This window comes from Zalophus californianus, chromosome 1, assembly GCF_009762305.2.
Source record: "Zalophus californianus isolate mZalCal1 chromosome 1, mZalCal1.pri.v2, whole genome shotgun sequence".
Lineage (NCBI taxonomy): Eukaryota > Metazoa > Chordata > Mammalia > Carnivora > Otariidae > Zalophus > Zalophus californianus.
In genome coordinates, this window is record NC_045595.1 from 211929052 (window position 1) to 211945178 (window position 16127).

General features: G+C 48.1%; 1 protein-coding gene across 1 annotated transcript in view; it reads right to left on the reverse strand.

Annotated features, from left to right (window-relative positions):
• Positions 1–13152: 13152 nt before the first annotated feature.
• PRDM15 (PR/SET domain 15) overlaps positions 13153–16127 on the reverse strand; it is a 62551-nt gene continuing 59576 nt past the window's right edge. Inside the window, 1 exon segment of the mRNA XM_027583887.2 lies at positions 13153–16125. Within this exon segment, the coding sequence (XP_027439688.2) occupies positions 16028–16125 (98 nt within the window). The 3' untranslated portion in view covers positions 13153–16027.

The following is a 16127-nucleotide window of genomic DNA, read 5'->3' on the forward strand; positions in this document are numbered from 1 at the left end:
CTATTAATTTTAGAGCTCAGAGAAAACATATTCACGTTTCTATAATAATCTGTCATTTAAAAGTTACGAGGCAACAGTGGGTCCGAGTTACTTGCGTAACTATGTGGAGTGGGCTCTGCGGAAATCAGGGTTTGCCTGCTCTCTGGAACCGGTTCCCGTTCTGACTCCGGACCGGAAGGGTCTGGAAGGTGTGGGCAGCACAAGCGCATCCCCCCGTCCCAGGAGACGGGCCGTGCAACGTCCGGACGTGCTCTCTGACGGAAGCTCACGAGGTTCTGCGGCCGGCCGGAGCTGAGAGGAAAGCGCCTTGAATTATGTAATCTTTAAATTATTTTCAAACGCAACCCTGCTTCATGGTGACCGATTTCACGGGTACTTTAAAGCATAAACAAATGGGGCATAAATTAAATGCTCATTTTTGAATTTGTTGAGAGAAAAGTCAAGATTGATTTTTCAGGAAAATGGCTCAAATGTGAAACCTATCTTGTTGGAAGCAGGAGGAGATCAAAGGAATGACTGTAGAATGAATGAAGAAAACTAACTTTTGTAAAACTTTATCTGTGGACAGCCTCCCTCTTAAGGTCGGATGGACTTTACCCTGTGTGTGCGCGCATGTGCACGTGTGCATGTGAGCACGTGCGTGTGTGTGTACGTGTGTGAGCATGTGCGTGTGTGCGTGTGTGCGAGCCTGAGCCAGAGTCTCCCCACTCAGCCACACCAGACCCCCAGCCCAGAATGCAGCCAGGAGAACCCCACACATAGAAGCCCCTCACGGTCCACATCCGGCATCTGGGGCCCTCTGGGGAAGAGACTGCCGGAGCACATGGGGCCTCTAGCTTTCCTGTCCTGAAAGAACCTTCAGGACTGCCAGAGATTTGGAGAGCAGGGGAGACCGACACGGGGAATTGTCAAGGGAAGAGCGCCCGCCGGTTCCTGACCGACAGGGCCCCGAGCCCCTCAGGACCCACGGTGTGTGTGTCCGTCTCTAGAGTGAGGATCAGAGAGAGGAAGTGAGGAAGACGAGGCAGCACAGCACCCCGTCTTCCCACGCCCTCGCCTCCCGCACACCCTGGGGGTGCCCGCTTTCGGGCACGCTCATGATGTGCTTGCATCTCCCTCAGGCAGACACCGAGCCACGGCGCTAAACTGCAGGGGGGCTGTGCAGGTCACCCAGAGACAGTCACGCGAGCCCAGGCTTTCTGATCTCCCAGGGATGCTTGACATAGATCTACGCACACGCTTATACACACGCACGCATACATGTGCACGCCGGCGCACACCCACCCACATGCGCACACACAGACGTACATGCGTGCATGTGTGTGTGCATATATATATAAAATAATTGCCTTTTAACAAAATTAACACACTTCATTTTCAGAGCAATTTTAGGTTTTTGTTTTGCTGTTTCAGAAAAATTACACAGAAAGCACAGAATTCCCATGTACCCCCTTCCCTGCCGCCCTACCAGCCCCCCCAGCTTCCTTCATTACTGGCATCTGGTGTTAATGTAGTACTTTATTACCATTTATGAAGCAATATTGATAAATGATCATTAACTAATAATTTTTAATGAAGTTTAGCTAAACATTTTATTTATTTTTAAGGGTTTTATTTATTTGACAGAGAGAGAGCGGCGGAGGGAGAGGGAGAAGCAGACTTCCCGCGGAGCAGGGAGCCCGATGCAGGGCTCGATCCCAGGACCCCGGGATCACGACCTGAGCCGAAGGCAGACGCTCAACCGACTGAGCCACCCAGGCGCCCCTTAACTAAACATTTTAAATACGTGATTGACTTTTTAAAAGGCTCTCATTTTTCCACACTTGTAGATCAATGTTGAAATACTTTCACTTTGTGAGGAGAGAATTTTCCCGCAACCAGCAAGTGTCCTCGGGCAAGTGCAGGAAATGGGAGAGGCGCACCTAGGAGAGGGAGGCTTGGTCCACACTGCGGGGGCCGGCGCCCGGGGGAGCTGGGAGGCCAGGTGAACGCAAGCCCGGGAGCTGGGACACGGGCCCGAGGTAGAGACCCAGGACACGGGCCCTGTCCTCAGGCCTTGCTTGCAGATTCTCTGGGCTCTGTTACGTAAAAGCCCACCTATTTACTTTCCTGCACGATAGTGAGAAGACTCGTCCCACACGGGCACTCTGCAGCCTGGCCACCAGAGTCTCCTGAACCGCAGCCTGGCAGGTACCCTGTCTTCTGACCTGCCCTTGACGCTCCCCGGTTATCACAGAAACCACAGCTGAAGGGCCGCTCATCTCAGAGACGAGACGCACAAACTGTGCTGCACGCTGGGCACCAGGCTCCAACCACGAATGAAAAAGAAATCAAGGGAAGCATTAAAACAGTACAGTTTTTCTAACTTTGATTTGCAAAACAAAAGCTCTGCAAGCAACCACTATGACATTTGTATTAGTTATTAAAAAGCCTACTTTAAGGGCGCCTGGGGAGCTCAGGGGGTTAAGTGTCTGACTCTTGGTTTTGGCTCAGGTCATGATCTCAGTGTCGTGGGGTCGAGCCCCGCCTTGGGCTCCGTGCTCAGCATGGAGTCTGCTTGACCTTCTCCCTCTGCTCCTCCCCCCCCCCCCCCCACGCTCTCTCTCCTATTTATGTATTTGACGGAGAGAGACACAGCGAGAGAGGGAACACAAGCAGGGGGAGCGGGGGAGGGAGAAGCAGGCTTCCCGAGGAGCAGGGAGCCCGATGCGGGGCTTGATTCCAGGACCCCGGGATCATGACCCGAGCTGAAGGCAGACGCTTAACGACTGAGCCACCCAGGCGCCCCTAAAATATTTTTTTAAAAAGCCCACTTTAGGGGCGCCTGGGTGGCTCAGTTGGTTAAGCATCTGCCTTCAGCTCAGGTCATGACGCTGGGGTCCTGGGATCGAGTCCCACGTGGGCCTCCCTGCTCCGCGGGAAGCCTGCTTCTCCTTCTCCCTCTGACTGCCGCTCCCTCTGCTTGTGCTCTCTCTCCATCAAATGAATAAATAACACCTTTTAAAAAATTTAAAAAAATTAAAAAGCCTACTTTAGCATCAATTTTTAAAGTAATGCCTACTGTCTTGAATAAATGTACGTATCCTGATTCCAACAAACTCTAATTACTTGCCAGGTATTTCTGGCATATTTTAAAGCAGTTCTTTTAAATATTTTAGCCTCCAGCCCAGATGGGCCTGTACTTCTAGGACTGACTCTCCAACAATATCCAACATATGCAGGGGTGAGCGATGTGGCCCCTCTGGAGGGTTCCTAGTTCCTTCCTTCTGTGGACCGAGGGAAGGCCGGAAGCAGAACGGAAGGGGCTCTCCCGGGCAAGTCCCCAGCACAGGGAGACCAGAGCGCCCCACACGGCAGATGGGCACAAAACATTGCAAACAGCCATTGGGCAGACGTAGGAATTGAGAGAGAAAGAGAGAGAGTAATTGCTGTGCAAACCATACATGTTTCTACGCTAAACTACTCAGCATCCAATCATGGGCCACGAGCCAAGGAACAACACCATAAAAACCCTCATTACAGGGAAATTCAGGGTAGAGAGTCACTGTTGTTGTTTTAAAAAATTAAGTGTTCACTTTCTCTGGGGATTCATCTCGGTAATTCTTTCCATGGCTTGGGCAGACTCTAATTAATCATATTTTAAAATCTGACTTCTTAGCATCTTCAGAGGGGACTATTCTAGTCTCGTGGTAGTCAGTCTGAAAATCCCCACAAAGTTGATCTGTGCTTCTAGGAAAAGTACAAAGAACCCTATCTCACCACACCATGTGTTCTCTCCTGGCTCCCGGGGTCCTTCACTGGCAAAGTGTTTGCTCCACAAACACACGCTCTAAAATTCTGCCTGAACTCATCACGGAAGTATAACTTAACAAAAGATTTTAAAAGGCTAGCATTCACAGGTTTCCCTGAAAATCGACATGACACCGAAGTATCAGTGAGGGTCACATAGAACCAGGAAGTTTAGCACAGATAGAAATGATTCAGATTCAGATTCAGATGCAGATAAAATAGCGCTGCAGGGGCTTCGTCCGTCACTAGCTTGTGACTAGATCTCAAGGTCGTGCGTTGGAGCCCCGTGCTGGGGGTAGAGTTTTCAAAAATAAATAAATGGATAAACTTTAAAAAATAATAATAGACCAACAAACTTAAACTAGCTTTAAAAAAAATAAAATAACAAAAAAATAAAATAAAATAACATTACAGTTAAAAATTACAATTAAAAATTTGAATATAGATTTGCAATAATAAATCAGCCGATCTAAATATTTCAGAAGGCGTTTCTACCTGTCCTGTAATTTACTCATGTTTAACACTCATTTGCAAAGACAAACTCAATGAATATTTAAAAACTCATTTTAAAATACTAATCGAGGGGCTGGCTCAGTCCAGAGAGCACGGGACTCTTCATCTCGGGGTCATGAGTTCAAGCCCCACATTGGGCATGGAGATTACTTAAAATACATAAATGAATAAAATAAGTTTTGAAAAAAAAATGCTAGCCAAAAATCTTGGAACTTGAGTTGAATTTGTGAATGTGTGTGTGTGTGTGTGTGTGTGTGTGTGTGTGTGAGAGAGAGAGAGAGAGAGAGAGAGAGAGAGTGAGAGAGACTGCATGGAAGAAAATGTTTTATTTCAGCTGACATTTCCCATGAGAAAAGCTGCTGTGAACAGGGCCTCGAATTTGGAAAGCATCATTAGGCCAACAGCAGATTTTATCATGGGTCATGCGAGCCCAGCCATGTGCTGCCTGATCTTAGAATGTGCCAACACGCATGCTTCCCACTTGGAAGTGGAGTGGTCAAGGATCAAGCACCTTCTGACCATTTTAATTCATCACAGATGCTAGGGACCTAAGTGGTTTGTAAGTGCACGAGGCGGGGGCCTTCAGCTCCCCACATCACTACAAAATTAGGGAGGTTCCTAGAAATTAGAAGAAGGGGAAACTCTCCCCTTGCTGCTGTCCCCGGGCAGCAGGATCACCCTGATTCCACACATAGTCTGAGGGTGCCCCAAATATGTCAAGTCCAAAAAAGTCTGTGTCACCCCAAATTATAAACTAGGAAGACGAATACCTTTAAAGGTACTTTAGCTTTCTGGTAAATGGCTTCCTTTAAGCTTGCATCCGACGAAGCTATTTGTTGGATGGATATCAGAAAGTACATGCACTTGACTTCTCGAGAAAAAAAAAAAAGACCAATTCCTTTAAACAAATAAAAACAGTAACTACAATAAAATATGCCATTCTCTCTTAAAAACTCTAAACACTTCTAAAACTTCCAATTTCTGAGCTTCCATTCCCCCCACCCCCGGAATCTTAACAGCAAGTAATGCATTTTCTAGACCTTTCTTAAGAGAACTTCAAATCAAAATATAATTAACATGAAAAAGAACTCCTACCAGACTGGCACAGAGTTGTTTTCCCAGGGGCAGCTGGAGGAAGGCAAGTCTGTGAATGTGGCCTACCGGGACTCCCCCTACCACCACCGCCCATCTCCTCCCCCTCACCCCGCCACCTCTGCCTTCCCAGCCCTTCCCAGGCTGACACTTCCCTGTAGAGTAATGACGTGATGCTGACGTCACAGCCTTGCCCATTCAGTTCAGAAGTACTCAAGGCCTACTGCACCTCCATGATTAATTAGGAATTACCTGCCCAGTCTGTCCAGAACAGCTGTGAATGCTATACACCCAGTCATGCCCTGCCTTCAGATTCAAAAGGGAGTGCCGATTTGAAGCATAGCACCATGATTCAGGAACCTTCAAAACTTCATACTTCCAATGTCCTAATTGAATCCAGACCACGGAAAAAAATATTTTGCAAGGGTATTTCATTTGTTAACAAGAAAAAAAAAAAAAGCAATTGATTTTACCGTGTTCTGGAATCTACTGTTTCTCGAGATCAAAAACTTAGCCAATTTGGAAAACATTCCTGGACAAGAGGGACAAGAGGGACAAGCCGAACGTTCTCCTGAGGGCGTGCTTCCCACCCTAAAGGCACGTCCTGTGTATTATAAAAAGAGCTCCTTCACCTGGGTGATGATTTCCTGGCTGTGAGTGAGGTACCATTACTCTTTGCAAGGCATTCTAAAAGTGAAAGATGGTACCGTAAGCAGTGTTTACACGTGCACAGCAAGGTGAAGGGAAGACACAGCACCACACAAACTAGAGAGCCCGGGAAGCTTCGCGTCCCCCCCAGCGTCATGGGACAGTAATGAACTTAGTCTCTTTACAAACTTAATATCTGAAGTTTGTAAAACGCATTCAGCTTTGAGGTAAACACAATGCTTTGGATGCCGGATTGGTCAAAAATTTAAATTCCCCTGGGAAACCGATCAGTCAAGAAATCAAGTTCAAAGACGTATGGAGGGAGTAACATGCCTAGAAAGAAAAGCAAGCCACAGAAACGCAAAATGATGAACTGTTTGTTTGCAAGAACAAGAGATGGCGTTTAGCCTGCGTAAAAATGAGTTTATTATTGGTGCACAGGATTAAAGATAGAACCTGCGGTGAGTAACAGGTAGTTCCCCCCCAGCCTCGCAGTCACATCGGGTATGAAGGTGTGGGTAAGGACTCTACATCTGAGCAACGTTCTTTGTTCAGATGTCTCGGGGCCGTCGTGCTTCCTGCCGGCGCCCACATGCAGACTCCCGCCTCCACGGTGGTTCAGACATGCTTAGTTTCCCTTCGTCTTACCACAGGCAGGTGGTGCAGACTCATCGTGGTTTTATCACCCTGGGAAAGTGAGGATTTTAAAAACATTATCCTCTCAGAGATGTTCTGTGATCTTTACTGCTGGAGACAGGACGCTAGTCAATATATTCTAGAAGCTCTCTATGCACTTGTCACGTTTAACTTAAGTGAAATGATTCAGAGTTTTTAAGTCGCCAGATTTCAACAATACGCACACAGCCCTCGTCAGGAAGACCCTTAACTACGATAAGTAAAATTTAGAGTTTATAGTCAATATTGGGAACCCCTGAAGGCTCAGAGTTGAGTCGGAGAGGAGAGCGTGTCTGGAGAAAACGCAGAAGAACAGACTGGTTAGGGAGTTCGTTGGGTTTACAGACTAAGAGGTTGTGAGACATTAACTCTCCTCGCTTTTCTTGACCTTTAGTGAGGACGGAAGAAGACGTACCCTCCATTATCCAACATGAAGGTGTTTGGGGACAGGAACACTCACGTGGTTGTGTGACATTGTGAAATCTCTTCCACTTGCTTCGTTAATAAAAATAAATCATGTCCGGGGTAGTTTAGCCAGATTTCTGTTCTTGGTTGGAAATCGTGGTGCCAAATCGCAGCTAAGGGCTATAAACGTTGAGCTGGTCCCAAGTTGAGGAGAAAGACGCTCGGCTCAGCCCTGAGCCACTGGAGCCAGGGATGAGCTGTCCACCAAACAGAAGTTCTCACATTTGCATTGTGCATGGGAGGTGCCGGCGAGCCCTGGAGAGTCAGAAGTCTGCCTGTGGCTGGTGAGGAATCAGTTGAAATATTTAGGCTTTGACTCCACTTGGAGGCAGGGGTGGGGTTGGGGGTTAATTATACCCAGAGTGGGAAAGCTCGCTTATGGGAGCCATGACCAACAGGAGCCGGGGAAGTCATTTAATATTTTTGTTGTTGTAGCCTTTTAAATTAAAAAGTAAAAAAAAAAAATGGGCCCTAGTTTAAAAAAGAAAAGCCTCTGTACTATTAGGTATCACATTCAGATGCTGGTTATTTCGGGAGCATTCTGATAAATCCTGGTGGGATGCTCTTAGTCAGGAGCCAAGGAATGTCCGCCTAGTGTGCGTTATCTCCACCAACAGTGTTCTTTTCTTAAAAGGAATTATTTGGCCCAAGTAGGGGGCTAGCAGCTTCTCATACCACAATTTCGCCAAAAGTACCGACACTGTTCTAAATACAGGGGAAGAAACCTGATTCCACAAATACGGCATTACAGATACATTAAGAAAAATGTCTAATGATATTTCACTGGCAAGGAGGTGAACCTTGTGGCTGAGAAACCCCACATCACCCTTGACGAGATGACAGCCATCTCAGAAGGTTAAGGGGGTTAAGTGAGCTCGTGTTCACAGAGCCCTGCCCAAGCAAGGGTCAGTACAACAGGCTCCTACTCTTGTCCCAAACTGATCTGCTGGATATTGAAATACAATTCAGTTACATATTTTTATTGACGCTTACAAGATGTACGTAAAAACTAAAAATCTAGTACACACGTTTCAGCTATTTCTAAAGTAGAAAAATCCATGTGCGGGCTACCAAAAAGATAACCTGCTGCAGAGACAGATTTTTACTTGGGATCCCAAGAGACTAAGAACATGAGACATGGGTATTTTTTTTTTACTATGGTCTTTATGGGAAACTTCCACTATCTTTCATTTCATCCATGAGGAGTCTCCAATAGCCTTTGATGGGGAGGGTGCTAGAAAGCTGGAAGGCAGTGATCAGGATGGGTGGAGGCAGTCCAGGGAATAGGAATTTTTTTAAACCAAATCCTTCACCAGCTTATATATTTGAACACTGAGATATACCCCAGGGTCTTCAAAAATGTATTGAAACTTTAGGCATTAGACTTATATGATTGTGTCACATAAATATCTTTATTTTTTTGCATTTCCATTATGTGATCACTTACCATAACAAAGCTCTTTTGTCCACTGGAGTCTTCCCGCTGCCCAAAGGGCTTCCTCTAGGATTGCTGGAGTGCTGGTCTGCTGCGCCTCACTCTTCCATCCTCTCTGCATTTGGAAAAGTCTTTCTTTAGCTACCTTTTTTTTCTTTTGGAAGATATTTTTGCTGGGTATAAAATTTATGTTGACTGGGGGCGCCTGGGTGGCTCTGTCGGTTAAGCAGCCAACTCTTGGTTTTTCTGGCTCAGGTCCTGATCTCAGGGTCGTGAGATTGAGGCCCATGTTGGGCTCCATGCTCAGACGGGAGTCTGCTTCTCCCCCTCCTCTGCCTCCCCCCCCCCCTTGCTCATGGTCTAGCTCTCTCTCTAAAATAAATCAATCAATCTTAAAATAATAGAATTTATGTTGAGTATTTCCTTCAATACTTCAAGGATGCTGCTCGCCTCACTTCTGGTTGGCACTATGTTGCTGAGTCGTCGGTCAACATTGTCTTTGTTCCCTGGAGTCATGTGTCTTTTTCCTCGGAGGCTCTGAGGTTTTTTCCTTATCATTGGCCTCAAGCAATTTTGTTATCATATGCCTTTACGTGGTTTTCTTCATGATCTTGTGCTTGGGATTCATTGAGCTTCTCGGATCTGTGGGTTTATAGTTTTCCTCCAATTTGGAAAAATTAGGGTCATGATTTCTTCAGATATTTTTCCAGTCTCTCCCATCCCCGCTCCGAGGACTCTTCAGGGACTCGAATATCCCATATACTGGGCTGCTTGAAGTTGTCCCACAGCTCACTGATGCTTGCTCAGTTTTCCCCCAAGCGCCTTTTCTGCATATTTCATTTTGGATAGATTTTATTGCTGTCAGTTCACTGATCCTTTCTTCTGCTGAGTCTGACCTTCCGTTAACACCATCTGGCATACTTTTCATGTCACCACTGAAGTTTTGCCTCTAGGAGTTCAATCAGATCTGTTTTTAAAAACACATCCTCCATGCCTCTAACATGAGTAATTCTCCCTCTAGCTTTTTGAACATATGGAAAACAGTTAAATTTACTCTTTTAATGTCCCTGTCTAGTAATTCTATCATTTCTGAGCTGGGTTTTACTAGTTAATTTTGCTCCTCATCATGGGTCCTATTTTCCTGATTCTTCATGGTCTGGTAATTTTTGATCGGCTGCCCTCATGAATATTACATGGCTGGGGGATGAATATTTTTATGTTCCTATAAAAATATGCTTCAGGAGAGCCTAGGTGGCTCAGTCCATGAAGCATCTGACTCTGGCTTAGGTCATGGTCTTGGGGTCCCGGGATCAAGCCCCATGTTGGGCTCCACACTCAGTGGGGAATCTGCTTGCCCCCCCCCTGCTCATGCACCCTCTCCCTCTCTTTCTCTCAAATAAATAAAAGCTTAAAAAAAGTACTTCAGCTGTGTTCTGGGAGTCAGTTAAGGATCTTGGAAACAGTTTGATTTTGTTTTTAAGCTGCGTTTTGCTTTTAAGCTTTGTTAGGTGGGACCAGGGCAGAGCTTAGTGCGATTTCCTATGACGTTCACACAAAATGTTTCTGAGAACTCTGCCCCAAGTGCCCCAAGTTAGAGGCTTCTCACTCGGCACAGTGGGAATAGTTACCTTCTTCACATGCGTGCCCTGACAGCGCTCAGCTGAAGATGTGAGGGGGATGCTCTGCTGATCTCTGGAGTATTTTTCTCTCTGTACAGGCCCTCCGCCTAGGAAACTCTAGCTGCTTTGGCCTTCTTGGACCTCCAGGTCCATCCCATCGGTTCAGAGACTGGCTGTCCTCTGCCTGGGCTCCCTTTCACTGCAGCCTGCAAATTCTTCCAGCTAAAAGCTGGGCAGTCACAGGCCTTGCCTTGCTGGTTTTTGATCTCTCAGGGGAGCCCTGTCCTTCACTCCTGATGCCAAGGGCTCAAGTTCCCAGGTGTCATGTGTTTTGCTTGGCTTTTTAGTTTCAATAAAGGAGGGTAAACCCAGTCCCTAGTCCCCCTTGGCCAGAAGCAGGAGTGCTCTGATCAGAGAATTGCATGTTCAAGACCCCAGAGTTTTTTTTTTCCCCCTTTGGCAGGACAACCAGTGGCACATGGGCCAGGGTGGTGGGGGGCTGTTTGCTGAGTGACTAAGGAAGTTACTCAGGGGTCAGATAGCTTTAGCAATAAGGATATTTGCTGTTTCCAGCTGCTGAGATTTTAGGGTTGTTTGTTACTGCATCATGAAATAGCCCATTCTGACCAAACAGGGTTTTCTGAGTACTCCATGAGACAGACTATATGAAGAGAACATCGTATGTGATGGATACAGAGCGTAGGAAGAATGAGGCACAGTACTCAGTCCACAGTAAGTCCTACGAAACCACACAAACCAAATGTGAGACTACACTGGCAAGGGACAGCCATTCACTCCAAGTGTTAGTAACCTTGGCTTGCATTTGGCTTCACTGTGCTGGGTGGACTCGGGAAAACGACATCAAGATGAAGAAAACAGCAGAGTCCCTTCCTTCTGGAGCTGACTGAATAGCAGGGAAGCATGGATTGGGACAAATACGCTCCTTGGTGAACAGTCAACGTCATCCCCAACTGGTGAGTGCTGTGCCGAAAACATACAGTTTGCTCACAGAGTGGGAAAGGCTAGCTTCTGGAGGATTCAGGAAGGCTTCTCTGAGGAAGGGACATTTGAGCCAGGATCTGAAGGACAAGCAGGCATTAACCAGGTGCAGAGACCCCAGGAGGGGAGTGGCTGGAGGGAGCCTCGAGCCACAGAAAGGACCTGGTTGTGTCCAGAGAGCACTCAGAATCCACTGGAGGACACTGGACTTGTGCATGGATGACACAATAGAAGGGCACCCTTAGAGGGCCATCGAGGTGGCTTGGAGAACAGACTCCTGGGGACGGGAGTGGGGTGGAGGGGCTGTCGGCTGAAAGTTGGGGACAGTCAAGGATGTGGTGAAACCTGACGGGTCCCTAAGTACTCAGACGTGAATGTGGGACACAGGGACACGTCCGGGTTGGCTCTGGGTGATGAGATGGATGACGGGGCTGTTGGCTTACATGGGCGCAACGGAGAAGGCCAGCTTTGGGGTCATAAATCCCAGGGTTAGACTCACCAAGCTTGATGCTGAGACGTCCGGGTGGAGAGGAGCTGGTGCACCTTGCTTCAGCGCAGGATGCAGCCAGCATCGCCCCTCTGCACCCCCCACAGCACAGGTGGGATAAGCTCCTAGTGCGGCCATGCTAATCTGAGACAGTCCCCACCCCTTCCCTCATCACATGGCTGCTCCATTTCGTGGCGTGCACTCAGGAGGGGAAAGAAGGGCAGCGCTCTGGCCGAGTTCCAGCCCGTCCCAGGTGGTGACGCGGCGGCATGCAGGAGTGAGCACCCCGTGCGCGACAGACAGTACTCAGCAGGCACAGCCTCCATCGTCCCAAGGAAGTGTGCGGGGCTGGGCTCTCTGTGAGGACACGGCGTGGGTCTATCTCCCACCGAAGGGGCCCCTCGCCCTGAGGTGATCCATCTGTATGGAGCGGATGTGGGCAGGCAAACCTGTTGGTGGGAAAGAGGAGGCTGCTCGGCTCAAACAGCACGATGTGCAGCGCCAGGCCTGCGGTGTGGTCTGTGCCCAGGGACCATGGTGCCGGCTCTTTGTCTGGGCCACCTAAGGCCACTGCTGGATTATTCTGCCTGCTGCACCTGCCACACCCTCACACAAGCTCGTTCCCCACATCGTTCCAGAACCAGGGCCCCTGAATGTTGGTGCACTCAGGTCTCCCCGTCGTACGGGAGGTTTGTTTTCCGTGTGCGTGGAAAGACTTCACAGATTGCTGTTGTTAGTTTTGGTCCACCATGCGGCAGTTAGCGGAGCAAATCGCTTCTCGGTATCCGTACTTCAGAGAAGTCCCAGGTGTCTGAGTAGCAATCCCCCTCCTTCCTTTGAAGTGTTCTGAAAGGCTGCACAGACAGCCACAGGGTCTGGCACACACAGCAAGGGGCTCCTCCTGGGCCGGAGGGCAGATGAGAGCTGCCCCCCGGAAGCTCCCGAAAATACGATTAATGGATCTAAGACAGGCTCTCGTAGCTCAAAATCCCAAACAGCGGACGATGGCACCGGGGCGTTTCATAACTTTACAATGACCGCTCCTAACAAATCGGAACATATAATTAAATGTTTGTCTGATAATGTAAGGGATCATTCCAGGGCCGCTGGCTGAAGAAACGCCCTGCTTTTTGGTTCTCCCTCTCTGGCTGCTCCAACTTTCCCTGTCCATTCTCCCCTGATCTAAGCTTTGCAAAAAATGACCACATGCACCCTCTTCATTGCCTTTTTTTAACCCCTGTGGAAACTTCTGAGACCTCAGTATGTCCGGGAACATTTCAAATGCCCCGAAGACTGTAGGGGTTCCAGGCTGGGCAGCAATCACGACACAACTGGCAGGGGGAGCCACAACCGTCCTCAAATGACGCCCAGTGTGTTGACGACACGGGACGGGCAGTTTGGGCAGACGGCCAGCAAGTGAAAACACAGGTCACTGCACCTTTTATTTGTCATTATACAAACTGATGGGACACGAAACACACTCAACTTGTCAAAAGTCACAATGCCTTTCAAAATCCCACGGGACGTCACCGACGATGAGGTCTTGGGCTGAGAAGCCCCGAGCTCTACGCCTTTGGACGCTGTGGCCGGAAAGAATGCGTAAGGTCCGTGACTCTGCCCCCCACACCCGGAATTCTCCAAGGTGGGCTCCTGTCGGGCACGGTGAGGTGGCGCCCGGCACAGGTCACGTGTCCCCCACGAGCGCCGCTCCGGAGACCCAGTCCCGTCCTTGCCACTGTGGCCTGGGATCCAGCTCCGCGAGATTCACACCGTGAAAGTGACACGGAACTATACAACTTTACAAATCCACAGGTCATGAGTAAGTTCCCGAGATTTCTTAGAATAACCTTAACATGGACTCACAGAGCTTGGTGGCCGTTCCTATGAACATAACTGTCCATCTGGGATCGGTCGAAAATTTAAACACTTCCCATCAGTAAACAGGGATGTATGCGCAGAGCAATCTACAGTCGGGGACTCTCTTGGCCGAGTGGCACTTTTTTTTTTTTTTTTTGCTCCCCTGTCCCTCGTATGCAAATTCATAGCAATGGTTTTAAGATGACAGGGACCTATTTTTGCCTCCCATAGTGGCCCTATTAAGACCAAGTGTGTCTACAGAAAACTCAGGAGTGAATCCAATTTTTATTCAGAGTTCTAACTGATGGTTACACGAAGGATCGTTCCACTGGTGTGTGTGAAGGAACAGTGCGCGGGCACCAGGGCCACACAGCCTACACGAGGTGCTTTAAAAACATCTGATGCATCCTTACTCCAGGCACGAAAACAATGTCTTTAAAAAAATAAAACTGTGATTTAAAAGGCCTTTATTACATGGGGACGAGGAGTAAGAGATAAAGGCTAACAGAGGGTTAATCGTGTTTGTACTTTTACTTGGTCATTCACCCTTTCTATGCTTTAAGAGCAAAAAAAAAAAAAAAAACTGTCAGTGATTTTTTAAAAAAATATGTTAGGAACCTTGGTGCTCTTGATGATCCCGTGGGTACCCAGACCATTTATATTTGGAGAATGAAGACAATATTTTAGAAAATATATCACTCCTAGCCCAAGTTCATTTGATGAAACTATTGTGTATAAAGCAGTTAATTATATACATAAATAACATAAAAATAATTATCATAAATTAAAAAGTCAAATAATCTCCCACTATGAATTCAACCGCCAGGTAGGAGACAGAAGTGTGACTGAGCTGTGTCTGGAGACCCTCTTACGTACCGCATGTTTGAGCATCTCCGTAGTTCTGAAGGCATGCATTGCACGAAACAAATTCTAGCCCTAGCCTCAGAATCTTGCTACTTGGAATAAAGTGAAGTGCTGGGAAACTTGCATTTTGCAGAACAAATCATCCTTAGCCTCACCGGCAACACAAGATTCCTCCGGCCTATGTATCCACTTCTTGACTCCTTGTTGTTGTTTCTTCCACGTGGATCTCCCAAGGAATATAGGATGCCCGACAAAGAGTGAGCAAGGCCAGAATAAGGCAAATGTCATGATGTCATTGTGGACAGCGTTACAAGGTATCAGGAGGGTAAACACTGAGCCCGTGTCCCTGGCTGAGCAGCAGGAGGGCGTGAGCCTGGCCCAGCGCCTCTGACAGGTGCCCACGTGCGTGAAAGCGCGTGTCCCAGGGACGGAGACGTGGCTGTTACTCGGCACATTTGTCCACAAAGGCTGTTCACGCTTCTCCTCGTGAACTAAGCTTTTCTGCTTTCATTGCTGCCTGGCAGGAAACAGCAGTACGTCTGTACTTCAGAAAAACCTCTATTTTCCTGCTGTGAAGAGCCAAGCTCGTTCAACATTTTTCTAGAACACTGGTCTTAAAACATGTCAACCTTTGGAATTCAGTTGAGACAGAAAGAAAACATGAATTTCTTCCCTGTTCTTCGGTGGGTTTGGCTGAGCCTCAGCCGTAATAAATATATTTGGCTGGCAGAGGATCCCGAGCAGCTCTGCAGGAGCCGCCGGAAGGGACTTGTCACACACGGTGCTGTGTCCCTTGTGCTCAAGAAGCCGCGCAGAGCTGCACGCGGACCAACATTCCTACAGTGCAAACGACTTCAGCATGTTAAAAATCAAAAACAACATGGCCACCACAGTCTTGAATACATAACACAGGCTTGAAATAAAGTAAAAAAAAAAAAAAAAGATACAAAAAATCGATCCATGTTATGTTACAAAGACGCCTCTGAGGCCCGAGTCAGCGACCTCAGAGACCCCTCGCCCGGAACCGAATGCGCCCAGAGGGTCGTCCGCAGCCACACTCACACATCTTCGGCCCAAAGTTGTATAACAAATTTGACTCAACTCAAATTTCAAAGAAAATAAACGTCACTTTAACGTCTAACTGCTCATTCACCAAAAACACCCAGAAGCGAGAAATCAGTTTCCTCGCGGCGCACTGCCCCATGGGGATCCTCACTGCATCCCCCCTTGCAGTAACTACACCCTGAAGGAGGCAGGCGAGCCACTGTGTTCCTCCTGACATGACATATCACTCGCCCGTTCCCGCTTGCCCCACTTCCCCAGAGCCCGTGTCCCCCAGAGTGAGTCTGCTGGGCACGGCTGCGTGGCTGGCACATGCGGCCACCTGCCGGGGGTCACTCGAGGCACACCGACAGACTGTGATGCCGGGCAGGGGATCTGGACAGAGTTCTGCAAAGCTAAGTCAACCTCACATTGCCATAATGATTTTTTTTTTTCTCGGTTTGGTATCCAGCAAACGAATCTCAAAAATAAAAAAGAACACCCGTTGCGTCGGTCTCGTCTCTGAGTTCTGTGTCGCGTGACTCAGTAGCTGTACATCTGCTGCTGGGGCTCGGCCTGCACCTGCGGCGGGGGCACCTGCGGCGGGGGGGGCGCCTGCGGCGGGGGGGGCGGCAGGACTCCG